This window comes from Sus scrofa, chromosome 7, assembly GCF_054392235.1.
Source record: "Sus scrofa isolate SSC_HxYL_T2T_F1_AM1 chromosome 7, Sscrofa_HxYL_maternal_Yorkshire_Landrace_v2.0, whole genome shotgun sequence".
NCBI classification, from domain to species: Eukaryota; Metazoa; Chordata; class Mammalia; order Artiodactyla; family Suidae; genus Sus; species Sus scrofa.
In genome coordinates this window covers 67650869-67677688 of record NC_139389.1, presented here as the reverse complement: position 1 = coordinate 67677688, position 26820 = coordinate 67650869, and the positions used below count along the sequence as shown (strand labels likewise).

At 47.7% G+C, this 26820-nt stretch overlaps 2 protein-coding genes across 8 annotated transcripts in view; one reads left to right on the top strand and one right to left on the bottom strand.

Annotated features, from left to right (window-relative positions):
- Positions 1–26820, top strand: part of ARID3B (AT-rich interaction domain 3B) — a 491508-nt gene that overhangs the window by 312471 nt on the left and 152217 nt on the right. The window lies entirely within an intron of this gene.
- Positions 3862–17276, bottom strand: UBL7 (ubiquitin like 7). Of its 6 annotated transcripts, none has more exons than XR_014809017.1 (11): positions 17225–17276; positions 15669–15881; positions 14793–14912; positions 11232–11314; positions 10382–10466; positions 9379–9436; positions 8562–8695; positions 8253–8302; positions 7843–8010; positions 5082–7273; positions 3862–4511 (listed from the first exon to the last, which is right to left on the bottom strand). XR_014809017.1 is itself a non-coding variant. In XM_005666130.4 (11 exons), exons 1-11 carry the CDS (start codon positions 17262–17264, stop codon positions 3974–3976), a joined length of 1212 nt encoding a protein of 403 aa, XP_005666187.1. In that variant the 5' UTR covers positions 17265–17276; the 3' UTR covers positions 3862–3973. The 6 variants fall into 6 exon arrangements, 4 of the variants coding, with proteins under 4 accessions (XP_005666187.1, XP_084822537.1, XP_084822538.1 ...); XR_014809018.1 differs by having other exon boundaries at positions 17176–17246; XM_005666130.4 differs by having other exon boundaries at positions 3862–4111; positions 7151–7273.

The following is a 26820-nucleotide window of genomic DNA, read 5'->3' as shown; positions in this document are numbered from 1 at the left end:
CCAGACATGGCCAGGCCCAGGGAAACCAGAGGCACAGCCAAGCCGATCTAACCTCAGCCCAGGGCCAGAGGGGATTTGGAGCAGCTGGGTAAGTGGATAGAAGGAGGCCTCAGTAACCGTCCCTGCTCCACATCCTCACCAGTCACTGCTAAATCCTGCAGCACAAGCAATAAGAGGCCACCTCAGGGTAGGACTCAGAGCTTGGTCTGGGGCCCAGGCCAGATGGGGCTGAGGCAAGGAGGAGAACCAGGGCCCATGTGCCCAGCAAGCCGTGCCAGCCCAGTCCAAGTCAGCCCAGCCAAATCTGAGTTATATCAGGAGAAGGGATCTGTTCAAAAAACTCAACCCATCTCTGCATATTTGCATATTCTATTTTGGGGTCTCTTCCTTTTTTTTCCCCTTCGCTTCCTAGAAAAGTTCTCGTGATCAATTCCAACTTCACCTCTGCTGAACTGCAAAAGCTCGCTCTCAACCCCACCTCCTCTCCAACTACCCTCTCACGGGCAAGGCTCTCCAGAGTTCTCTGCCCTCCCTGCCTCCAATGCCCTTACCTATTCCAGCCTCTGCCCCTGCAGTTGGGCTATGACACCTCAAGGTCACCATGGCTCAAGTTGTCAAATCCCAGGTCAGCCCTTGGTTTTACCATGTATCTCTGTGGCTTCTCACACCACTGACCATGCCCTCTTTGTCCAGTTGGGCAGGCAACTTTCTTCTCCCTTTCTCAGAAAAGTTGAATTCCCTTCTCACATGACATAGGCCCAGTATTTAACTTAAAACTGCTTGATCATTATCTCCAGCTGAGAAATATCCACCTGTCTACAAGACATTCCCTCCTGGCTGTCCCATGACACCTCAAGCTCAATATATCACAAACTGGTCTTGCATTCCAAATCCCAAGTCCAATCCCTCATTCTTGCTGCACCATCTACCCACTCACATCCTGCCCCCCCCCCAAATCCAGTCTTTCACATCTCACATCCCTCTCCTCCTCCCAGCTCCCCTGCTGCAGCTCTAGCCGAGGCCCCCACTGTGTCCCATCTGGAGGCAGTGAGCCTCCGAGCTGGTCTCCCACTCCCAGTCTCACTTCCCACAAATCCAGCCTCCACGCAGCTGTCAGATTATCTCACACAGGAGTGTGGTCCCCCCACTGGCCTGCTAAAGCCATCCAAGGGGTGCTCTTTGCCTTCAGGATGAAGCCCAATCTCGACCTGATGAAAACCCCCCCACCCACCCCACCCACACACACACCTCCCAATTCTCCACACTCAGAAGCCATGGCAGCAGCAGGAAGGGCACTGGCTTTGGAGGAAGACAGACCTGAGTTTCTAAGGCCAACTTGCCCACTGCTCCACCATGAGATTGTGGACAGATGATCCCACCTCTTAAACTCGGTGTCCCCATCTGATAAATGGAGCTCATCATAATACACTCGCCTTTCCCAACATGTGTTATCAACACTAATTCCTGAAGTCTCTCCCTACCCACCCCCTTCTCTCCTCCCCAACTCCCACACTGCCCGTCACACACAGTCAGTTCTAAGTGGCTCACAGCTTCCCCGGTGGTTTCCCTCCAACTGCCCCACTCCCCATCTAGCCACACACAGCCGTCAGTGGCCTAAAATGTAAACCTGACTCCCCTGATTCAAACTCTCCTGTGGCTTCCCACTGTCCTTAGGATGAGCTCAAACTCCTTACATGGCTGAAAATGATCTAGCCTCTGCCTACCTCGAAGTCCACCCTAACACACAGGGCTCTGGGAGCTGTTTCTCCCAGGTCCCGGCCCACTCCACACGTACGCCTTCCTGTCCCACTCCTCCTTACCTGCTGCAGGTCTCAGGCTGATGCCACCTTCTCCAAGAAGCTCTCCCTCATACACATCCCCACCCTAACCCAGTTGAGCTCCCTTCCTATCAGCCCCAAACCCTCAGGACCTGCCTGGCCTGTTCTCATTGGGCTTTAGTGTGAACATTCTGTTTGTCTGTCTTACCAAGTGCGCAGCTCTAGAGAGCAAGGACCTCGTCATGTTTACCTGGCACAGAGTAGAGACTGAATGTTTGTTGAAAGGGTGAAGGGGACAATGGCGAGGAAGGAGTCCTTGGCCCATGGAAAGCCCCAGGCTCGGTGGGGGCACTTATCAGACTCAACCTATGTTATTTAAAACATGGCTACAGGAAGCAACGCCAACTTGCCAAGACCCAGGAGGAAAGAGCTGACAAAGAAGGGAAAGGGAAATCAGGGGAAGGTTCAATTCTGGGAAGCAGTGTAACTGGTGTTTAGGAGTCAGTTCCAGGGACAAGGCAAGGCTACCCAAGTGTTCTGCAGCAGAATGGAGCGGGGGAGTCAAGGAGCCCCAGCTCAGTCCCTGGGGTGGCATGAGCCACCACAGAATGGAAACCAGCTCGAGGAAGGCTGTATCATGGGGATGGGGAAGGGCTGTGTCAGCCCTGTTTAACCAAGGCAGGCCTCTGAGGATGGAACTGGCCTTTGTTTTCATCACAAACAAGCCAGAGACATCAGGTTCAATGACAGAGCTTCCCGGTCTTTGCTGCTGACCACAAAGAGGCAGCTGCGATCCAGGCAGACCACTGAGGCACAAAGGCTGGGCACCAAGAGGCCGGGTGGGTTCTGAGCCTTTTCAGCCGAAGCAAACACCCCTCAGTATCAACTCTAGGATGGAGAGGGAAATGTGGAGAGACTTCGCACTTTCTGGAAGGAAAGAATAGTGTGCCGTTTAGGTTGCATCTGGAGTAGGAGGACTTCCAGTACTTCTCCTTAGGAGTATCACTGATAGACTTGAGGTCATTCAGAGAGAGGAACAGGCCATGCCAAGGGCCAAAAGCAGGAGGACAGGTCAAAGGGCAATGAATCCCTAACACTTTCCTGACTGAAGCCCTGTTCATGGAGAAGGGGCAGGCTTGTTCTGTGCGGCCCCTCAAGACAGAAAAGGGGCTCAGGGGTAAACCCTCTGGGGACAAAGGGCAGAGTAGGCAGTCCTTATCAGCGGTAAACCTTTTGTCCCAGAAGGTGACAAAGGGGATGAATGGCTGTGATCACAGATGCTGGAGGTAAAACCTCTGCCAAAGGCACAGGGCAGGAGCGAACCTCAGAGCAACTTCCCACCAAAACACCAGCTGAAGGGAAGGATTTTTTCCTGACAAAGTATTCAAAGCACATGAAACCCACTCACTCAGCTTGGACATGTCTGTGACGCTCCAGGGAACATGGTGCCAAGGGGAACGAGCACGGGCAGATGGAGCAGCAGCTTGGGGGTTGGTGCCCTCTCTTCAATATGAAAGCTGGGCCCCATTCGTGTTGGTGTTGTTGTTTAGTATTGTTATTTAACTGTTCTTGTATTTACGCCTTCAGGACAGAGAAGAGGGCCCTGCTTCCTGGCACAGCTCTGAGGCCTGGATTCTGGCATCATTACAAAACAGGCATCAGAACGCCTGTGAGGCTAGGCCAGGGGATGGATAAGAAATCTTTTGCATGCCTTTGGGAGAAGGAGTCATGTAGAGGGGGAGCTTCCCCGACCTGCTCCCCCCGAAGTCCACCTGGCCACTCCTCGCTGGTCATTTCAGAAGCACTAGTCTCTTTTGGCCACAGCAGCCACCCTGAGGACCAGGCAGCAGTCCTTGGGCACATCCTGAGGATGCCACAGCCCCAAGCACCAAAGGGTCTGGGGCTATCGCTGGAAACTTCTCCCAAAATAAGAGTGTGTGTGGGTGTCACACAGCACCTCAGGACGTAGGGCTAAAATTCACCCAGGGCCTAGAAGCAGGGGCACCAGGACCCACACACCACGCTCGCCCCACTGCCTCCACCAGCTCAGATCAGCCAGAAAGACCAAGCACTGGACAAAGCAGAAGGTCGGCCATCAGGTGTATTGGGGAAAGGAGAGATGGGGCACCTTCAGGAGTGCTTCCCACGGGCAGCTGCCTTGGCAGTTTGCTGGGGGCTCAGGAGGACCAGGGAGTTCACGGGGCCCCGCCGGCAAAGATGAGCTCTAGGGCCGCTTGGATGTCCCCCCCGGTGGCCTGCAGGGCCCGCAGGCTCAGCTCATCATCCTGGATGCCCATGTCACGTAGCTGCTGCAGCTGGGGTTGCCACTGGCTCTGTAGAAAGACAGGGCAAGTAGAAGCTGTTAGTTAGGATCCTACAGAAACTCACTTATGTCTCTCCTGTCAGGGAAGAGATGGTGGGTTCCTCCAGCAAATCTGCTGATGTGAAGTCCCATATAATACAGTGCTTCTAGGAGGACTACAAGAGAGGCCTGAGAGGTTAGAGAACAAATTAAAAGTTTTTCCAGGGAGCTCCTGCTGGGGAGCAGAGGAAACGAATCTGACTAATAACCATGAGGTTGCGAGTTCAATCCCTGGCCTCGATCAGTGGGTGAAGGATCCGGAGTTGCCGTGAGCTGTGGTGTAGGTCACAGAGAAGGCTCAGATCCTGAGTTGCTGTGGCTGTGGTGTAGGCCAGCAGTTGTAGCTCCAATTCAACCCCTAGCCTGGGAACCTCCATATGCCATGGGTACGGTCCTAAAAAGCAAAAAAAAAAAAAAAGTTTTCCCAATAAGAAAGTGGAATATGTAACATACGGATCAAAAGAGAAAGCAAGAAGTTCTCTTGTGGCTTGGTGGGTTGAAGATCTGGCATTGTCTCTGCAGCAGCTCAGGTCATTGCTGTGACACAGGTTCAATCCCTAGCCCAGGAACTTCTGCATACCGCACATACAGTCGAAAAGGAAGAAAAAAAATGATACCATGCTTTAGGAGTCCCCTTATGCCCCAGTGGGTTAAGGATCCAGAGTTGTCACTGCCGTGGCTCAGGTTGCTGCTGTGGCATGGTTTGATCCCCGGCCTGGGAACTTTCACATGCTACTGATACAGCCAAAAATAAATAAATAACAAGCCTGACTTGTATCCATGAGGATGTGGGTTTGATCCCTGGCCTTGCACAGTGGGTTAAGGATCTGTCGTTGCCATGAGCTGTGGTGTAGGTCACAGACGTGGCTCAGATCTGGCATTGCTGTGCCTGTGGTGTAGGCCAGCAGCTGAAGCGCCAGTTTGACCCCTATCCTAGGAACTTCCATATGCTGCACATGCGGCCCTTAAAAAAAAAGAAAGTGAGAGAAAGCAAAGTAAACTTCTAAATTTACTAAATTTCGAAAGATTAAATTACTTTGTTTTTCCTGCTAGATGTGCGCATGCGCGCCCCCCCACCCCACCCTGCTCCTTAATGTGATACATGATGAAAAGTCTTGCTCTTACCTACTCCCTTCCCCACCCCCAACAACCCATTTTCTCTGAGGAAATATGAATCTATGTCCCTATATTTATCCTCTTCTTATATCCTTCCTTTTTTTCTAACATACAATGTATCCTGCAGATCTCTCTATGCCACCACATGGAGAACATATACTGTATAATACTCCAACTCATGGGTGCCCCAAAATATTCTACAACTGATGTGTTTCCAATCTTTACCATTACAAACAACACTGCAGTGACTGATTCTGTGTGTCATTCTCTTCATGCACATACATCTCCATGATAACTTCCAAGACACAGGACTGCAAGGAATCATGCGGCTTTAAGGGCCATCTGTACTTCCTTTGTTATGAATAGTTGGCTCATAACCTTTGCCCATTCTTCTATAGAGTTGTTGGTACTAAATTACCAGAACTTTTACAATTCAGGGAGGTTTTGCCCTTTGTCTGATATGTGTCACAGATTTTTTTTTCTCAGTTTCTTCTTATTTTCAGACTTGGTTGGTTGGTTGGTCTGCTATGGAGAAATGTTCACTTCTATATGTTACTCTTTATACAATAATTCCTGGATTTTAACTTTCAGCTATGAAAAGCCTTCTTTACTATAAAGATTTAAAGAACTTTAGTATTTTCCAAACTTCATCAACATCTTGATCTCAGGAAGGAGGAAGTACACACCTTAGGGAGAAGGATGTGCTCACCCTGTGGGAAGGAGAAGGCAGTGGGATGAAAAACAAATTCAGAGAGGCACGCAGGCAAGGATGTGGATGTGGAAGGCTTTTAAAAAACCACACAAACCAACTCAAATTCCTTTGACAGGCCAGGTGGAGACACGAAAGCCACCAAGCTGAGCAGTGGCGTGAACTGTCAGCAGGCTGGAGAAGATGACGGAATGGAAAGACCAGCTGTCCACGGATCCTGCTTCCTTTCCCCTCACTGTCCACCAGGGCCACGTGGGGCAGCAAGAACTACACGGGCCTGACTCTGTTTGCATCACTTAACGGTCAAGTTCCAGAATGAGGTTCATGCCGCAGGCTTAAGAGCGAAGGAGAGAGAGTGAAGCAAACAGCTGGTGCACAGAGGCATGTAGGAAGATGGGAAGCCCTGGGGTCCTCCACTTAGCTGTGAGCTAAGCTTCCACCTTCTGTGAGGCAGGGGAGATGGTGTCACTCCCTGCTTAAAATCTGCCATGGCTCCCTGGTCATCTCAGGACAAGTCTGATCTCCTCACCCACGCACTCAAGGCCCTCACACTCACATTTCTGCTCTCCTTTTCTTCACCACAGGATCTTACACACAAGAACACTGTCTCCTGGTCTTGCGGATTTTAGTCCATCACATGTACCCTCATATTCACTCAAACAGGTAGCTGCCTCTGCCTGGACACTCCCCACCTCAACCAAACACCCTTTTCCCCGCCTGGCTAACCTCCAACTAATTCTTTGACAGTCAGCCCAAACACCTCCGTCTCAGAAAAGTTTTGCCTGACCCAGGCCTTCACCTCAAGCCTGGGCTGCCTGGCGCCCCTCCATGACATGGCAGGGATGAGGACCACTCGTCTCTTCCCCAGAAGTTGGACCTGGATCTGGTCTATACCTGCTCAGCAGCTCATCAACACTCACAGAACACATGAGCGACTCCTCGACCACAACTGCCACAAGCATCCTAGCCAGGTGGTCCCTGGGGTCAGGCGGTGGTCACTGGGTGCAGGAGTGGAAGCCACAGGGACAACCGCCCTTGCTGGGGGCATCCTCTCCTGTCACACTGTCACGGCCCAGCTGTCCTGGAGCAAAGCAGGCCAAGTGGGAAGGGCCTCCACAGAGCACAAAAAGCTCAGTGTCCAAGGTGACAAAGAGCCGCGTGGACACCAGGAGTGGGAAGACTGACCTGAAGGCTGGGCTGCCCGGAGGCCTGCAGCGCATGCTGTAGGGCTTGGCTGAACAGATCGTTGGTGATGGGCGTCCCTGACTGGACGCCTGAGGACATTGGGGAGGTCCCAGAGGAATGGCCCTAGAGACAAACCAGAGTCAGTGCCACCCTCAGAGCCACCTCGATCTCCCAGCCCGCACCCACTGCTGTCGCCTCACCCCAGGCTGCCCCTGGGTGCCCGCTGACTGCCTCCCAACAGGGGCCTGCGTTGGTCAACCACACAGAGGCATCGAAGAGCTCCATGTGTGGCCAGGAAAGGTGCTGTTCTCTTTCGCTCCAGTGAGATGAATCAAGCCCCTGACCTAGCCTAGGACCCAGCACCGGGAGGGATGGACTCGGAAGCTGGAGTGACGGCCGCTGGGAAGGCTTAAGCCTGTGGTGTTTGGCCCCTTTCAGGGAAACGTGAGGGCACAGTACTTGAGGGGAGGGTCTTCCACACTGCTGGGAGGAGGAGTCCGTCAGGACTGTGCTGATCCCCGGACCTCTGAGCCCTGAAGGCAGATGAGGGGGAGGTCGCCTGAGCTGCAGTGGGAAACCCACCAGGGCACCAGGCAGAACTCAGCTCAAAGCGGATCTAGCACCAGAGTCAGCAGACCTGGGACCTTCTCCCGTGGGGGCCAGGCTGCGTTCTCCCCGCCCTCTCTCCATACCTGGGTGCCAGGAGTTGGCGTGTGAGAGCTGCTCTCCGGAGTGCTGGCCAGGGCCAGGGCCGTGGCCAGCTCGCTCTGAGTGATGGGCCGGGGTCCGGCGGCTCCACTGTACCCCAGGGAAGCTGGGCGGGAGCTGGACGTGCTGCTCGAGGGCGTGGACCTGGCACTCTGGACAAGGGAGGCACCCAGATCAGGGAGCAGCCCTGGGACAGCCCAGATGAACCCCAGCCCGCTCCAGGAACCGTTCTTGGGGACACTCCCCAAGCCGCCAGGTTCAGAAAGCAAGAGCAGGACACAGCTGGGCCACCAAAGGGCCTCGGACCACCTCCCTGCGGGGGCGTGCCGGGTCCCAGGGAGGGCTGCATCCCCGGCACCATCTCCCCCAACTGGCATGCAGCCGGGCCACTTACTGGGTGAAAGTCATCCTCCTCATCGGAGAGCCCTTCAAACAGGAAGCCACCTGGAGGAGGGAGAACAGATTTCAGGAGGAAGAACAGAAAGGCACAGGCGCGGCTCCAGAATCAGCTCTAGCTACTCTCCAAACTCAGATTTTCATCTCTCCCCTTGGAAAATTACAGGACAGATGCACTCCCTGACTCAAAGTGAGAGTTCCCAAGGAACGCCCTCTGCCAGCACTATACATAGCTGCTGAGTAAAGCCAATCCCTGGGCCACTGCCTGCTCCCGAGGCGGCCTGCATTCTGCTGTCCTGGCGCTCACCTGGCATGTCCCGGTATGAGCTGGAGGGCATGCCGCGGGAAGAGGTGTCGGCCCCTGGCAGTGGCGTGCTACCTGCTACTGAGTGCAGAACCAAGACAATGGCATTTACCAGGGCTGGGTGAGCAGGCACCAACCTGAGATGGGACAAAAAGAAACCCAAGGATGACTAAGACGGAGAGAGCCCCCTTGGCAATGACAGGAATACTTTATGTCTCTGACAACAATCAAGTCACCCATGCCTGCCCTTAAATTCCCCACCCTTCAGTACCTCCCTCCAGTTGGTTTGTACTGTTGCTGCTCTGCCCTCAGAAAGAACAGCAAGGCCTTCACCTGCGGGCCTACCAGAGATGCTCCACCTTCCCCTCCAGCAACCAGGAGGCTCAGGGGCCCCACCACTACTTTACTGGGCAATATTTGATTGGTCCCTTCTCTTCCAGGGTGTGGCTGTTTTCTTCATTTGCAAACAAGAGGATACAACTTCTACTATCCCTTCCAGCTCTAAAATTTTGGCATCTATGCACCTGCTTCTTTCCCCAGATTAAAATCCTCCAAAGGCCCCCTAATAGCTACTGAATGAGTTCTAAACAGATCCTGGCCTGCGAAGCCACCTCCCTTAGAGCCCTGCTTCATTCCAAAATCTCTGCATACCCCTGACCTTGGGCTTTACTGTTCCAGCAGCCCTTGCTCATTTTTGCCTCCTGACACATTTAGGAGACATATTTGGAGGATGGGCTCCAAGAGTGGATCTGGGGCCACAATTAAGGTTCCTGGCCCAACCATGAGAAATAAGGTCCCTTTTGTAAATGGATGTACTTACGTATCAAGCATGTTGGGATCAGCAAAGACAGAGAAGAGGTCCTTGTCCTGGAGAACCCCTGAAGCAGAACAGGGCTCATCTCAGAAACTGGAAATTCAGCCAGGTCCAATGGGGAGAAGAGGCTTTAGGCCTCAGAGCAACTGGCTTAACAGGGACTCGAGACAACAAAGCAGCCCTGAGGAGAAGTGGGGGAAACAAAGCACCAGCAGCACAAACCCCTGCCTCTCCACTGCCCCCTGCACTGAGGGTATATCCAGTGTACCAGCACAGCAGCCTCTTTCCCCCATATTTCTGGGTTCTTGTCTTATCCACCAACATATGCAGGAAGTCTTCCCTGATTGCAGTGGTTTGGGCTAAACATGGCTTCCTCATAGTCTCATTTTCTTTTCCTTTTTTGCTTTTTAGGGCCACACCCGCAGCACATAGAGGTTCCTAGGCTAGGGGTCTAATCGGAGCTGTGGCTGACAGCCTATGCCACAGCCACAGTAACATGGGATCCGAGTCATCTTTGCGACCTACACCACAGCTCATGGCAATGCTGGATCCTTATCCCACTGAGCGAGGCCAGGGATCGAACCCGAAACGTAACGGTTCCTAGTTAGATGCATTTCCGCTGCGCCACGACGGGAGCGCCTCATTTCCGTTTTCTTTCTTTTTTGGCCGCACCCATGGCTTGTGGATGTTCGAGGGTCAGGGATGGAACCCGAGCTACAGAGGCAACCCAAGCCACTGCAGTGACAACACTGGATCCTTAACCTGCTGTATCACAAAGGAACTCCTCATAGTCTCATTTCTGATGTCAAGTAAGCCATGATTTCTCCATGGGACTGCCAGCTCTTGGAGGGCTGGGTAAATGGAACACATCTGGATTACTCCCTCTCCCTCCACATGACCAGCGATTCTACATTCACAAGATGGTCTAAGGTTCTTTAGGGTAACTGCCTCCTCCTGCCTTCTCTTTCTCCAGCTGCTCCTACTTCCTTAAGTTCAGCCTTGCACTTACCAAGAGCAATGGGATCACTGCTGAGGCCCGGGGTGGCCACAATAATCTGATCCAGAGATTCCTTATTGCTGAGCATCTTAAAGACCTGCAGGAGAAAAGGGGAGGGCTGAGCACTCCAACCAGCTCACTGCACTCAGCAGATACCCACACTCCACTGCAGGACCCCTTCCTCCCTCTCTAAGTGCTTGCCCATACACCACCACAATGCAACAATGGCCCCAGGAAACAGATGAACTCTTTTTGCTCTGAGATCATGGTTACTGGAGGGGAAACAATACAAAAGCAAGATCGCAGTAAACCTTCAGTCTCTGGTCCTTTCCCACATTTACAGCTCTAATGCTTCCAAAATAAAAGCTCTCATTATAAGCCCCATAACAAAGGTTTCTCTAGATCCCCAAAGTCCCTTTCAATCTCCATACAATTACCATTTCACATTTATATATAGTGAGAAGTTTGCAGCTGTGTTAATTTTGCCTATCAGCTCTCCTACAGAAAAACATCAGTGTGTTTTCCCAATGAGGAAATCCTGGCGAGGAGTGGCGGGCAGGCAGTTCAGCCAAAGTCAAAGAATGAAGCCCAGCAGAAACAGTATGTGGATCCTTTGACTGCAACCACATTCACTCCATGACGCCGATGTCAGGAGGGTTGTATCATTATCATTAGAGCAAATCAACAATGCCTAGCTGAGAGCCTCTTTGGGGGAAGACGGGGCTCTACTGAGACCCACAGGCATGGCAAAAACTCCCCAAGGAACTCTTGGAAGCCATGGCAACCGGCTTCCAGCTCCTACTCTGCACCACTTGCCAGCAGGCCTGGCAAGAGTCTCACAGGCACTGTGGCACATACTCACCGCCTCCCTGTAGGAGGAGCTGCTGTGCAGGGCAGTGTGCAGCACCCGGAACTCCCTCAGGGCAGCCACTTTGTCCACAGGTTCTGGGGACAAGACACTCAGTTACCCTACAACCTGGACCCTGCCCTGGCCACAAACACAGAATATCATTTCAGCTCATGCCCAGATGCAGGTTCCCTTTCCTCATCACCCCACTAAGAATGAGCTTCTGTTAAAAAAAAAAAATTATGCCACAGATGTGGAAATTGCACTCTCTTTAAAGCATCTTCAGTAGATAAACAAATTCAGATTCCAACAGAGGGGAATCTTACCACATGAAAGAGACTGCTCTGATAAATATCCCACTGCAAGAAAACTAGACCCTTTACATTTGCAAAGGAGGGTATAATGAACTTGGTAGATTTTAGCGCAGTGATTTAAAATAAGTGCTGCAAGCCATCTGAACAATATGGAGCTATGTTGACACAATATGTTAAGAGAAAGAAATAGAACATAAAGTTGTATATGCATTCTCCAGTAAAACTTTGTAAGATGTGTCAGTACACAGGTGGGCCAAGGGTGGAAGGGAACAAGCTAGGGTGATGGGATCAGGGGTAACTGTGTTCTCTTGGATATTTTCTTTCAGGCTTCTGTAATATTATTTTGATTAAAAAAATAAAACATACAATGGGAGTTTCCTGGTGGCTCAGCAGGTTAGGGATCTGGTGTTGTCACTGCTATGACTCAGGTCACTACAGTGGAAAGAGTTGATCCCTGGCCCAGGAACATTTGCATGGCATGCCCCCCTCCCCCACCGCAAACAACCAAATACAAGAAGGACCAAGGAAACACTGTACTTCTAGGGTTCTTAACAAACTTTCATCACATGCTCAAAAGCAAGTATATCACTGGGACTCGAAGCTCCTTTTTGATATTTGGACAGTATGACTTACATATGTGGGAAAGCTTAGCAGTTGTCTTAGTTTTATTTGGTTACTTTACTATTTAGGACATCAGCTCATTTCATAGGCAAAGAAATTTGGTTTAGGAGTTCCTGCCATGGCTCAGGAAAATGAATCTGACTAGTATCCATGCGGACACAGGTTCAATCCCTAGCTTCACTCAGTGGGTTAAGGATCCAGCATTGTCGTGAGCTGTGGTGTAGGTCAAAGACGTGACTCTGGAGTTCCTGTCGTAGCGCAGTGGTTAACGAATCCGACTAGGAACCATGAGGTTGCGGGTTCGGTCCCTGCCCTTGCTCAGTGGGTTAACCATCTGGCGTTGCCGTGAGCTGTGGTGTAGGTTGCAGACTCGGCTCGGATCCTGCGTTGCTGTGGCTCTGGCGTAGGCTGGCAGCTACAGCTCCGATTAGACCCCTAGCCTAGGAACCTCCATATGCCGTGGGAGCGGCCCAAGAAATGGCAAAAAGACAAAAAAAAAAAAAAGACATGACTCTGATCCCGCCTTGCTGTGGCTGCGGTGTAGGCTGGCGGCTACAGCTCTATTCGACCCCTAGCCTGGGAACTTCCGAATGCCATAGGTGCGGCCCTAAAAAGACAAAAATAAAAAACAAAAAAAATCTCCAGGCAGAAAGGGGGAGGAAAAGGAACTCAAAATCTTAATGCCATAATCAGCTAAGAGTTATGCTTGTCTCTTTAACATCTCTGAGCTAATCTCACCCTTCGGAAATGGGAAGCAGCCATACTGGTAGAAAGAACACAGGCTCTGGAGCCAGGAAAACCTAGATTCACATTTCAGCTCCTGCAGTCATTTCCTAAGCAGGTGACCTTGAATACATACCTTTCTAACCCTCTTTTTCTTCATCTATAAAATGCTAATGCCATTACCTATCCTGCAGAGCCACTGTAATTATTAAATGAGATATCAAAAAGAAACAATCTGGCTGGAAGAAGCAACAAATACTGGCTTTCCTTCTGTCAATCCCCTCCAGCCAAAGACCAGAGGGGCACACCTGCAGCTGAGCAGGTTGTATTCACTGCTCCCTACAGAGAGAACGTGCACCACAAGAACCACGGGGCAGCTCAAGAAGAGGATGTTAGAAAAGACTTAAAGATTTGGGCTTTGGTTGGGTGACTCGGGGTGGGGTGGGGGGTTAAGGAAGCAGCGTTTTGCTATGGATTGGAGGCTGTCTGGAAGTAGGGGTGATTTTATGATCAGGTTATCTTAAAAACTCTAGAAGGAAGGAATAACTAGAGCAAGGTGAAATCGGTAACTGCTAAAGAAGCAGTAGTCACTCATGGCAGCCAGGATGGAAGGGTATTTGGTAATGTTCGTGGTTTGGACAATGTTCAGGCTTTTGGCTCTGTTCAGAAATGAGAAGACTCTTATTTTTGTCTTGATCTATTACAGTCCCAGAGTGAGTAGTCCTGTAGATGTTGGTGATCTATGAAACTGTTCTTATTTCAAGGCCTAGCTGAGGGCCAGGCCAGCCCCCAGATATCAGAGACTGCCTTTCTCTTTCTCACTCCCCATCAGGATACAAAAAAAGATTTTTTTTTTTTGCCCTTTATGTTTATAACTGAAAAGAAAGAAAATTTCAAGCTCATAACCAGTCATAGCAATCATGAACATTATAAAAATATGTAAAACTGCCCATTTTTAACAAAGCTAATCTCTTATACAGCTTAGCTCTATCCTCGTGGAGGCTTTTAAAACACAAATGCAAAATTTATTTATTTATTTATTTATTTTGTCTTTTTTTGTTGTTGTTGTTGCTATTTCTTGGGCCGCTCCCGCGGCATATGGAGGTTCCCAGGCTAGGGGTCCAATCGGAGCTGTAGCCACCGGCCTACGCCAGAGCCACAGCAACGCGGGATCCGAGCCGCGTCTGCAACCTACACCACAGCTCACGGCAACGCCGGATGGTTAACCCACTGAGCAAGGGCAGGGACCAAACCCGCAACCTCATGGTTCCTAGTCGGATTCGTTAACCACTGCGCTACGACGGGAACTCCAAAATTTAAATTAGTAATTCCAAGCAGCACCTTTTATTAATAAGTCATTAAAGGCACTAGAGGCTTTGTATGTTTTCTCCAAGGGCTATTTTCATATTGTTCGAATATTTTCAAGTCAGGAAAATAAGTTACCAATATAGCAGGAGTAAGCTGACTGAACAAATCACCACCTGAAGCATTTTGTGGGAAGATCTGCTAACATGAGAACAAACTACAGCATTTAGAGGAGGGCAAGGGCTTTCTAGCTTTTTTTCTACTGAGAACAATAACAATAACAAAAAGATACAAAGTCCACTGAGAAATAAACTGTTGCCCTAAAGGAGTTTAAACAGACACATACTCCCCATCCTATTAGAACAGTGGGTAATGAACTTAAAAGTAGAGAAACAAATCCCCTTCTATCAGTGGTGCTGGCAGCAAGAAGACCAGAATTACGCTCTATTTATCAACATGGTCTAATCCAATAAGTAATAAAGACATCCTCTATTATCATCTCAGTAAATCAGTCCTTTGTCCCACTCAGGCTCTGCCTCAAGAACACACAGATCCTCCTGCCCTTGTAGATATTACAGAAACGCTGCCTGTCTAAGAGCCAACAATCTCTCACCCGGTTTCTGATCAGGCTCAGGCCAGGACTTGCGCAGAACATGGACTGTGGACCCAGGCTGAATGCCATAGAAGTCAAGAGTCTGATCATCTTTGAGCTTCCGGCCACAGTAGATGAGATCTAAAAAAAAAAAAAACAAAACAAAAAAACACCTGTTCATTTATCTTTTGCTCCTCAAAATAATACACGATACATGCTTTAAACAGTACTCTTATTTAATAAGTACGTTTTAATAACAATTAATAGCAGGTACAAACTGATAAAATACAGAATCTATATGCGGGAAAGCTCTAGAGCTTAACATCATGAAGACTGTTCAATTTAAAGGAGTGGGAAAGTCCAAAAATAAAAAAGGATGAACCCAGTATTTTTTATGCCTGAAAACACACTTTTTGCCAGTTTATACCATTTTTCAGTTTATATACCATTATGTTTATTTATAATGTAATTAGTCTTCCTCCACTTAGAAAGCCCTTGCCACCTTTCCTTCCTTTTTCACTGCCTTCTCTCTAACCAACCAACCATCCTTCTACACATGCCGAAGACCCACCTCAAATGCCATATACTGAGGGTCTTTCCCTGACCAGCTTCTCTTTCCCATCCTAAATTCTTGCTCTTTCAGAGAAAGAATTCAATAATGTCATAGTTAAAGACCTTTGTGATAAAGCAGCTGAGTATAATGTACAACTAAAATGGCAACCAGTAGCTTTGTTATATGACTTGTGTCTCTATTCACCCAACAACAATCACTTCCCTGGAGTGTTAACATTATGAGACAACAAGTCCCAAACTCTTAATTTACCCTTGTAATTCCAGAATTATTCTCCCCAAAAAGAAATCAGAGTAGCAGCCCAACCCCAGTCCACAGAGACTCACCAATCAGCTCCGGGTCTGGAACAGACTCCTGGAGTTTGCCAGCAATAAGCTGTTTCAGAAATGAAATACTATAGCCCCCCAGTGAGTATTCTCCGAGCTCCGCCTCTGGCAACCGAAGAATAGATTTGGGGGCAAGTGGCTGGTCAGCCAGCTTCACCGCCAGGTGCCAATCTGAGAGAGACATCCTCTCTCTTTCGCGCTCTCTCTTTCTCCCTGGAAAGGAACAAAGCCTTAATGGTTAAAGGACAGACCATCACTCTACACCAGCCCCACCCCACCAAGGGGCTAAATGAGAGATAACTCAGTGTGACACTGTTGAAAAAGCCTAGGAAGCAGCATCAGGAAGCTAGAACTAGAATCTGGGGTCCTCTCTCATCCTATGACAGAGAGCAAGGAACTTCAGCTCTCTAGGCCTCAGTTTCTTTGGCTTTCAAGTAGATATAAAAATGCCATCCCAGCTAACAGGAATGTTGTGAGATTCAAATGAGATCATCCAACCCTCTCCCCTATGTACACTCTTCATTATCTCTTGCTTTAACTGCTACAACAGCCTCTTGCCTCTCCCTATCAAATATCCATGCTGCCAGCCAACTTGTTTTAAAACCAGATCCGATCAAGTCATTCCTCTGCTTAGAACCCCTCCAATGAATCCAAACCACCTCTATGAATAAGTCTAAATGCCACAGCCTGATTTTCAAAACCATTCACACCTTTTCTCTCTGACAACCGCCTTCCCCAAGAGCTCTGGGCTGCCCCACCCTCCCCAACACTTAGGTCTATCCTCAGGAAGCCTGGATTCACAACAAAGTTCTCCTCACTTTATACCTCTGCTCATCTGCTAACTCCTCTACATGTAATTCCTCTTCCCTCTTCAGTCTCTAAGCAAACTCCTACCAAGACCAACCCAAACACAACCTCTCTGTCCTCCCTCCCTCCCCTCTGTTGTTCTCACATTCTCTCATGGCAAAGGATTACAAACATCTGTTTACATCTCAATCTCCCCGCATCCCATTCGTAGAGGCCCTTGACAGCAAAGACTAGAATTTTTTGTCCTTGTTGTCCCAATGCCCAGTACATATGGGTGCCTAGAAAATGAATCTGAAACTATGAGAAAGAATCTTGTAAGGCAAGCCAGGCCACTGTTATAATCAATATTGCTTCCAAAGTGGCTTCTTTGGAAGAGGAAAGAAAGGCTTCGAGGCCGTCCAGCAGACCCCAGGGCACCCTCAAAACCTTCCATCTTTGCCTTTAAACAGGAAGGAAATAGGTCTTTTAATATACCCTATCTCATTTAATCCTCTCAAATGGACCCCGAGGCAGGCATTATCATCTACGTACTACAAAGGAACTGAGGCTCAAAAAAGTGAAATCAGTGGCCCAAGGTCACTGACAGTTAATACTGGGACAGGAATACTATCTCCTGGGTGACGACCCCACCATTCCCATGGGACCTGCGAACTAGTCAATACGCATTGAGCCCGCGCGGCCCGGGACCCAGCGCCCTCACCCGTCCCGCGGAAGGAACCCGGCCGCAGGGCCGCCGTGTAAACACTCACTCAGGTCCTCTCGCCGGAAACCGGAAGCTCCGCGCTGCATTCTGGGAGTTGCAGTTCCTACTGCGGCTCCTGCTCCTTTATAAGCAGCTTGCCGGCGAGAGGCGCTAGTTGCAAAGTTTCCGGTTCCGGGGAGGGTGTGACTTCGCGACCATTTGAAAGTTACGGCGCGAGGGTCTCTGGGTGCTTTCGCCTCAGAGGGTACTGAAATTGTTAGTGTTCTAGGGTGTGGGTCTCTTGGGTCGTAAGAGCAAGGCTTGGTGTGAGGTGTACTGCCCGGTGATTCCCGCACTGTCCTGGGACGCATGCAGAGTCCGTAGGTTACGCCAGGTCCTTACAGCGTCACAGGTGGGAACGCCCGCTGCCGGGCTCTCGGCCTGATTGCGGACCCCAAATGCTCCAACCTTTCCCTCTGGGAGGGCCCTTTCCCGAGCAGCTTCTTCAGACACTCCTCAGCGGTTCTTTGCAGCCCTCACAGAAAACGACTTGCCCTCGGTGAAGTCAGCCTCTTTTGTGACCCTCGCCTCTGGATTCTCCCGACTAAACCTCCCTGTGGGGGCTTACCAGGAACCCAATGATGACTTCCTCGAAAAGTCAGTTCTTAGGAGTTAGCAAACCGGGTTCCTGGTCCGCCCCAGTATGCGATGGTGGGATTTATCCAGGTCATTAATGGAATCAATTCGGGGAGGGGAATTTTCACTGAATTCTCATAGAAAATGCATACAGTCGTCCCTAGGTATTCGCGGGGCATTGCTTCCTGCACCTCCTCCTCCCCCCGCGGATACCAAATCCGCGGATACTCACTTTATGCAAAATGGCATATAGTCTGCCCTGCCTATTCCCGAATGCCCTGTCCCTCGGATACTGAGGGGCCAACTGATTTTATTGTTGTTGTTGTTGTTTTCTTTTTAAGGCCGCACCAACTGTATTTTAGATGCATGGTTAGAGTGGATTGTATTTGCGCAGGTGTTAGGCCTCGCCAATCAATTAAGGGAGCCACTTTTCTTCTTTTTTTCAATGGCCACACCTGCAGTATATGCAAGTTCCCCAGCCCAGGGGTCGAAATGGAGCTGCACCTGTGGCCTAGCCCCCGCCACAGCCACGCCAGATCCGAGCCACATTGGCAAGCTACACTGCAACTTGTGGCAACACCAGATCCTTAACCCACTGAGAGAGGCCAGGGCTTGAACCCGAATATCCTCACAGAGACAACTGTAGGGTTCTTAACCCACTGAGCCACATGGGAACTCCTTTTTTTTTTAATTTCTTTTTCTTTCTTTTTTTTTTTTTTTGACTGTGCCCAGGGCATATGGAAGTTCCTGGGCCAGGGATGCAACCTGTGCCACACAGGCAACCCAAGTCACTGCAGTGAGAAAGCCAAATCCTCAAACCACTATGCCACAGGAGAGCTCTTAAAGGGCTGGCCCATTTCTGATTGGACTCTACTTAAGGAATTACTCCAACGGCTAAGGAAAGGCAAAAAAAAAAAAAAAACAAAAAAACAAAAAAACCCAAAAACAGGTGAATGTAAGAAAGTAATAAGGTAGGTCCTAGCAACTGCTACCAGCCAGGGTTCTTGGCCTACCTTACTAGAAATTGATAAGAGGCTAAGCAGGAAGTTCAGGCAAGGCTTTATTGGGGCCCCCACTACAGCAGGAGGGAGCAGAAATCAGCAGCAGGTTCCCTTGCTCGATCACTGAGGGGGGCAAGGTTGTTCCTTTTATGGGGTGAAGGTAGGGGCAGGTCCAGAGATCAGGCCAGAGGGGTGGCTTAAGTGGCTTGCCCACCCCTTTGGTGGTGTTGTGTACAGGGGACATGTGTAGAACCCTGCTTTTGCTCTTGGCTCTTTAAAAGTGGCAGCTGGTTTTTCAGTCTTTTTGTATATGTATTTTTTAATTTTATTGGCATATAGTTGACTTACAAAGGTGTGTTGGTTTCAGGTATATAGCAAAGTAGATCAGCTATACACATATCCATTCCTTTTCAGATTCTTTTGTCATATAGGATATTACACAGTATTGATAGATTACCCTGCCTATACTGTAGGTTCTTTTGTTTTTGTTTTTGTTTTTGTTTGTCTTATGTATTTTTAGCCCCCCCCCCCCCCCCCGCGGCTGTGGAGGTTCCCAGGCTAGGGGTCTAATCAGAGCTACAGCTGCCGGCCACAGCCACGCCAGATCCGAGCCTCGTCTGCGACCTATACCACAGCTCACAGCGATGCCGGATCCCTAACCCACTGAGCAAGACCAGGGCTCGAACCCGAAACCTCATCGTTCCTAGTCAGGTTCATTAACCACTGAGCCACGACAGGAACTCCGGTAACCCTAAATTTGATTTTGAAATCTTTGAGTCTGTTTTGTAAGTTCTTTGTATTATTTTTATTAGATTCTGCATATTGGTGACCTCATATGATACTTTTCTCTGTCTGACTTCACTTAGTATGAAGTTGCTGCAAATCCATGTTGCTGCATTTGGCATTTCGTTTTTTTTAATAGCTGAGTAATATTCCATTGTATATATGTACTACATCTTCTTTATCCACTCCTCTGTTGATGGACATTTAGGTTGCTTCCATGTAAATAATGCTTCAAGGAACACTGGGGTGCATGGAAGCCTTTTTGTATCTTATTGTCCATAATTTCCCCTCCTGTGCATGCATGGGGTTATTTTTAGTCCCTGAGTGTTTCTTTGTATTTTGTTGCTCAAAGAGACATTTGTCCCAGGTGCAAGCACTGTAGCCACTGTAGCAAAGGGTCCCAGGTCCTAGGTCCCAGCCTGCCTCATTCCCTCATGAGAGATTCAGTACCTTTATTCTTAAGGGATAAGGGCCCAAAGTTCTCTGCCAAAACTTCTTCCTGGTGGTCAGGGGCCTCAGACCCTAGCTTTCCCTAGAGGTGTGGAAGGCTACTTTCCACACCTTGCTGACTGTTCCAAGGATCTGTAAGGACCTGGGCCACCCTCCACTGGAACGGGTTGAATCCTTTAGCCATCATGGGTCTTCCTTGAAATTGTTGGAGCCTAGAAGACATAAATTTAACCAGAAAGTTAAACAAACAAAGGCCAAGAAGAACAACAATGGTCTCTAAAGGACCTGGAAAGGAAAGGAACCAGGTTAACTTTGGGAGGGATTGCTTAATTGTTGACCAGACAGTGAAGGCACTATTGCCCCTGAAAAAATTGTGAAGCCAGTCTGCCTGGGCATGTGTTTCCTTAATATTCTACCTGTCCTATCACATTAATTCAGGTGCAGCAGGAAGATTAGTTATTGCATAAGCTCCACCTTATTCTTCCAGAAGATAATCAAGAGCCGGATGATGATTAAAAGCAAGAAACAAAAGAGGTCTTAAGTCCTGTTAAGGCTTGTCATATAACTAAGCTGTCTGATGAGGTTTCTCAATGCTGCCTTCATTATAGGTAAGCCTCTCCCTGGAGCTGCCAGCCCTGCCTCTGCCAAGATCGTTCCTAGTGCTTTCCGGATTTGGTGGTGGGCCAGAGTGGTCCTGTAATAGGTAAAAAGTCCCTCTTATCCCTGTAGTACACTCTTCTATAAAGTGAACATTGTCAATGCATTTATAGGCTATAACTTGGTTGGAAAAGGACAGGGCCTGGCCAATTTATGAAGGTTTGGATGTTGGCAGAGGAAAACAAAGCCTTAAGGCATGCAGACCTGAATGTCTGTCTCATGGTTGTTAAGAGCATACAACCCTTGAAGGATATAATTCTTGTTAGTTTACTTAAACAATTAGGGGACAGCGGACCATTATGTTGATAAGATATAAATCTCTCCAACATTTTAAACAAGGTGTTCATGTATGTTCCTTTTGAGTACAAAAGCAAGAATGGCAAATGGGAGTCTAACCCACTACATTATTTTACTTATCTGTTGATGGTACCTATCTTTTGAATAAGTATTTCAGAGCTTCCACTAGCTCACAGGTCTGTTGTCCACCCATTGTAACCTGCAGGGTTTCTGGAGGTAAAAGCTTTAGTCTAGACAGATGTACCCAACTAGATATCCCTTGCAGTTTGACAGTAGTGGAGATGGCTAAAATTACTTTATGGGACCCTTGCATCTTGGCAATAATTGGTCTTTGGGGGAACCCTCTTTCCAGGTTTTAAGAAGGACTTGACCTCTAGGGTTTGTTTATTGGTGAAGTAATTCCTTCTGTATTTTTATGGGGAGCTGGTAGTGCCTTGTGGGCATAGTTCTGGATTACCTTCTGAGTTTGTCCTAGATTAATCTCAGGGCCTAGTTCACTTCCTCATCAAGCAGAATGTCAGTGGTAAGGAAAGGCCTCCCATGGGCCATGTCAAGGACTAAGTCTCAGATCACTCCCAGGGGCTACACAGACCTCAAGGAGTGCAATAGGAAGCAAGCCGTTTCAGTTTATTGGCAGAGTCTTGCTAAGGTTTTTAAAGTACGGTTCATTTTCTCTACCTTCTCTGAAGACTGAGGGTGCCAAGATGGATGTAGCTTGTAATCTATCCTAAGGGCCGTTGGGAGCCCCTGTGTGGTTTTGGCTATAAAGGAGGGCCTGTTACCACTCTGGAGGGACTTTGGAAGTCTAAACGGAGGAATTACTTCTTTTAAAAGGGACTTAGAGACTTCCATAGCCTTCTCAGATTGGGTAGGGAAGGCCTCATCCCATCCCATGAAAGTATCAACAAACACTAGAAGATATTTATATCCTCATCATGGGGGCATTTGGGTGAAATTCCCCCCCACTCCCCAAATGGCCCTCAGGGTTGAACTGGCCTGAGTAACAGAAGGGGCATTGGATGAGCCTGTGGATTATTATGGGCACATAAATCTCAGACAAGTGTTACTCATTTTACTGTTCTTTTAAGTCACTTCACTGAAAAGGCCTTTTGCATCAAGTCCCATAGTACAGCTCTCCCATGGTGGGTGGCATCATCTAAGCTTTTAGTGAGTTTCCATCACTGGGCTTCAGGGATAAGAAACTTACCCTCCATTTTATACCAGCCTACACTTCCTTTCTCATAGCTCCATTTCTCAGCATTTTCTTGTTCCTGTGGGGAGCACTGGGGGAGGCTAGGGAGTTCAGCAGGGTGGGCAGTGACTAGGGCCATAACCTGCTCAGGCTTCTGCACTCAAGCTGCCTGTATAGCTGTTTGATCATCTTTGCTATTCCCTTGGCTCACAAAAGATCCATCCCTCTGATGGCCACTACAGTGGATTATTGCTACCTAGGTCAGGAGCTTTTTTTCTTTTTTTTTTTTTTGGCTACAAAAAAATGTGGAAATTCCTGAGCCAGGGATCAGGCCTGCGCCACAGCAGCCACCCAAGCTGCTGAATTGACAATGCTGGATCCCCAACCTGCTGCATCACAGAATTCCTGTACCTCTTTTTAAAAAGCCAGAATCAAATTTTTATATTTTATGGGGGAATTTCCAGTGGTAAACATTCCTCTTTCTTTCCAGATGGTAGTATGAACATGTAGCATGTGTACCCCATATTTAGAGTCAGTAAAAATATTTCTTATCCTTCCCTAATTGCAGAGCTCTCATTAATGCAATTAGTTCAGCCATCTGGGTTGATGTCTGGGGTGTCAGGGCCTTGGCTCCTATGACTTCATTTAGACTGACTATGGCATACCCTGCCTTTTTTTTTTTTTAATTCCATTTATAATGATTTTTATGTTTTCCATTATTCCTAGTTTACAGTGTTCTGTCAATTTTCTACCGCACAGCAAGGTGACCCAGTTTCACATACATTTATACATTCTTTTCTCTCACATTATCATGAACCATCATAAATGACTAGACATAGTTCCCAGTGGTATACTGCAGGATCTCATTGCTTACCCATTCCAAAGGCAATAGTCTGCATCTATTAACCCCAAGCTCCCAATACATCCCACTCCCTCCCCCTCCCCCTCAGCAACCACAAGTCTATTCTCTATGTCTGATTTTCTTTTCTGTGGAAAGGTTCATTTGCGCTGTATATTAGATTCCAGATATAAGTGATATCATATGATATTTGTCTTTCTCTTTCTGACTTACTTAGTATGAGAGTCTCTAGTTCCGTCCATGTTGCTGCAAATGGCATTATTTTGTTCTTTTTATGACTGAGTAGTATTCCGTTGTGTATATATACCACATCTTCTTAATCAAATCATCTGTCAATGGACATTTGGGTTGTTTCTGTGTCTTGGCTATTGTGAATAGTGCTGCAGTGAACATGCAGGTGCATATGTCTTTTTTCAAGGAAAGTTTTGTCCAGATGTATGCCCAAGAGTGGGATTGCTGGGTCATAGGGCAGTTCTATGTATAGTTTCCTAAGGTACCTCCATACTGTTCTCCATAGTGGTTGTACCAATTTATATTACAACAGTGCAGGAGGGTTCCCTTTTCTCCACACCCCCTCCAGCATTTGTTATTTGTGGACTTATTATTGATGGCCGTTCTGACTGGTGTGAGGTGGTATCTCATAGTAGTTTTGGTTTGCATTTCTCTGATAATCAGGGATGTTGAGCATTTTTTCATGTGTTTGTTGGCCATCTATATATTTTCTTTGGAAAAATGTCTATTCAGGCCTTTTGTCCATTTTTACATTGGGTTGTTGGCTTTTTTGCTGTTGAGTTGTGTTAAGTTGTTTGTATATTTTAGAGATTAAGCCCTTGTCTGTTGCATCATTTGAAACTATTTTCTCCCAATCTGTAAGTTGTCTTTTTGGGTTTTTTTATGGTTTCCTTTGCTGTGCAAAAGCTTGTCAGTTTGATTAGGTCCCATTGGTTTATTTTTGCTTTTATTTCTGTTGCTTTGGGAGACTGAACTGAGAAAACATTTGTAAGGTTGATGTCAGAGAATGTTTTGCCTGTGTTCTCTTCTAGGAGTTTGATGGTGTCTTGTCTTACATTTAAGTCTTCAAGCCATTTTGAATTTATTTTTGTGCATGGTGTGAGGGTGTGTTCCAGTTTGATTTACATGCAGCTGTCCAGTTTTCCCAGGAACACTTGCTGAAAAACTTTTTTCCCATTCTTGCCTCCTTTGTTGAAGATTAATTGGCCGTAGGTGTCTGGGTTTATTTCTGGGTTCTCAGTTCTGTGCCATTGGTCTGTATGTCTGTTGTGATACCAGTACCACCCTGTCTTGATGATGTGGCTTTGTAATATTGCCTGAAGTCTGGGAGAGTTATGCCTCCTGCTTGGTTTGTTTTCCTCAGGATTGCTTTGGCAGTTCTGGGTCTTTTATGGTTTCATGTAAATTTTGGATTGTTTGTTCTAGTTCTGTGAAAAATGTCATGGGTAATTTGATAGGGATTGCATCGAATCTGTAGATTGCTTTGGGTAGTATGGCCATTTTTACAATATTAATTTTTCCAACCCAGAAGCATGGAATATCTTTCTATTTCTTTGAATCCTCTTTAATTCCCTTGATTAATGTTTTATAGTTTTCAATGTATAAATCTTTCACCTCCTTAATCAGGTTTATTCCCAGGAATTTGATTTTTTGGAGTACAATTTTAAAAGGTATTGTATTTTTGTATTCCTTTTCTAATATTTCATTGTTAGTATACAGAAAGGTGACTGATTTCTGAACGTTAATCTTATATCCTGCTACTTTGCTGAATTTATTGATCACTTCAAGTAGTTTTTCAGATAAGTCCTTAGGGTTTTCTATATATAGTATCATGTCATCTGCATACAGTGACAATTTTACCTCTTCTCGTCCAATTCAAATACCTTTTATTTCTTTTGTTTGTCTGATTGCTGTGGCTAGGACTTCCAATACAAGGTTGAATAACAGTGATGAGAGTAGGCATCCTTGTCTTGTTCCAGATTTTAGTGGGAAGGCTTTCGGCTTTTCTCCATTGAGTATTATATTTGCTGTGGGTTTGTCGTAAATGGCTTTTATTATGTTAAGGTATGTTCCTCTATACCCATTTTGATCATAAATGGATGTTGGACTTAGTCAAATGTTTTTTCTGCAATACCCCACCTTTTGGATTCCTTTTTTTTCTTTTTCTTTTCTTTTTTTTTTTTTTTTGCCATTTCTTGGGCCGCTCCCACTGCATATGGAGGTTCCCAGGCTAGGGGTCTAATCAGAGCTGTATCCACCGGCCTACAGCAGAGCCACAGCAACGCAGGATCCGAGCTGTGTCTGCAGCCTACACCACAGCTCATGGCAACGCCAGATCCTTAACCCACTGAGCAAGGCCAGGGATTGAACCTGCAACCTCATGGTTCCTAGTCGGATTCGTTAACCACTGAGCCATGACGGGAACTCCATGGATTCCTGTTTTTATATAACTGCTTCCCTCAGTAAACCATTCGACCTCAGGTTTCTCAGGAGGTTCATCTGGATGATCAGACCTGCTAGAATTAAGTTTGGTGTTCTCTATACACTGATGCGATAAGTCTTCACTCTCTACCACTGGTAGCAGAGTTGCTGGGTTCAGGGTTTGGCGTACCTCTAAGGTAACATCGGAAGTGTTCTTTAAGAGGACCTGATATCTTTTTTTTTTTTTTTTTAAGGGCCACACCCACAGCATATGAAAGTCCCCAGGCTAGGGGTCAAATCGGACCTAGAGCTGCCGACCTATACCACAGTCACAGCAACACAGGATCTGAGCCACATCTTCGACCTACACCACAGCACACAGCAAAGCCAGATCCTTAACCCACTGACTGAGGCCAGGGATCCAACCTGCAACTTCGTGGTTACTAGTCAGATTCATTTCCGCTGCGCCACAACAGGAACTCCGGGCCTGATATCTTGTTAACCTTTCCAGTCACAGATTGTATCTGATGAGAGGTTAATACATCTAAGTGTTATTCCAGGGTAAGCTTGGACACCTCGTTAACCAACAGGGCTGTGGCTGCTACTGCCCACAGGTAGCTTGGCCATCCCAGGGTCACTGAGTCCAATTGTTTTGAAAAGTAAGCCTCTAGTCTCTGATCGGTTCTGGCTTTTGGGTCAGGACTCCTAGGGCTGTCCTGACCACTTGTAAATGTATAGAGTAAAGGGCTTGTCCAAATTTGGAAGCCCCAGTGCTTATGCTGTACTCTACTCAGCCCTTAGAGTCTCAAAGATCTGCTGATGGACCCTATTTCATTGAAAGTGTTCCCTTTTTCTCCCTTTAGAGCCTCATATCAGAGTTTTGTTATAAGGCCATAATTTGGTATCCAGATATGACAGAACCCAGCCATCCTGAGAAAGCCTCAGAGTTGCCCCTGGGTGACTGAAGATGGTAATGTGCTAATGGCTGTTTTTAGATCTATGGCCAGGGCTCGTGCCCCTGGGGTCAAAACAAATCCTAAATGTTGAGCCCATTGCTGTGAGATCAAACACTGTTTGAGTGTTTGAGGGGGCCAATGCAAGACTTCCCTTCAACACTGGTTACTGTACAGCTTTTGGAGGCTCAGCATGAAAAATCAGGACAGAGTAAATTGTTCCCATATCACTTTTAAAATTTTTAATTTTCAGAGTTCCCTTGCTGACATAGCCAGTTAAGGATGTGGAAGATATATCATGAGGGAGGAGAACCACCAGAATTCCCAGGCCACCTCAGTCATCTAGCATGGCCATCCTAGGAGCAGGAGTTCCCCTTTGGGACTAGGAACAGTCCCATCTCC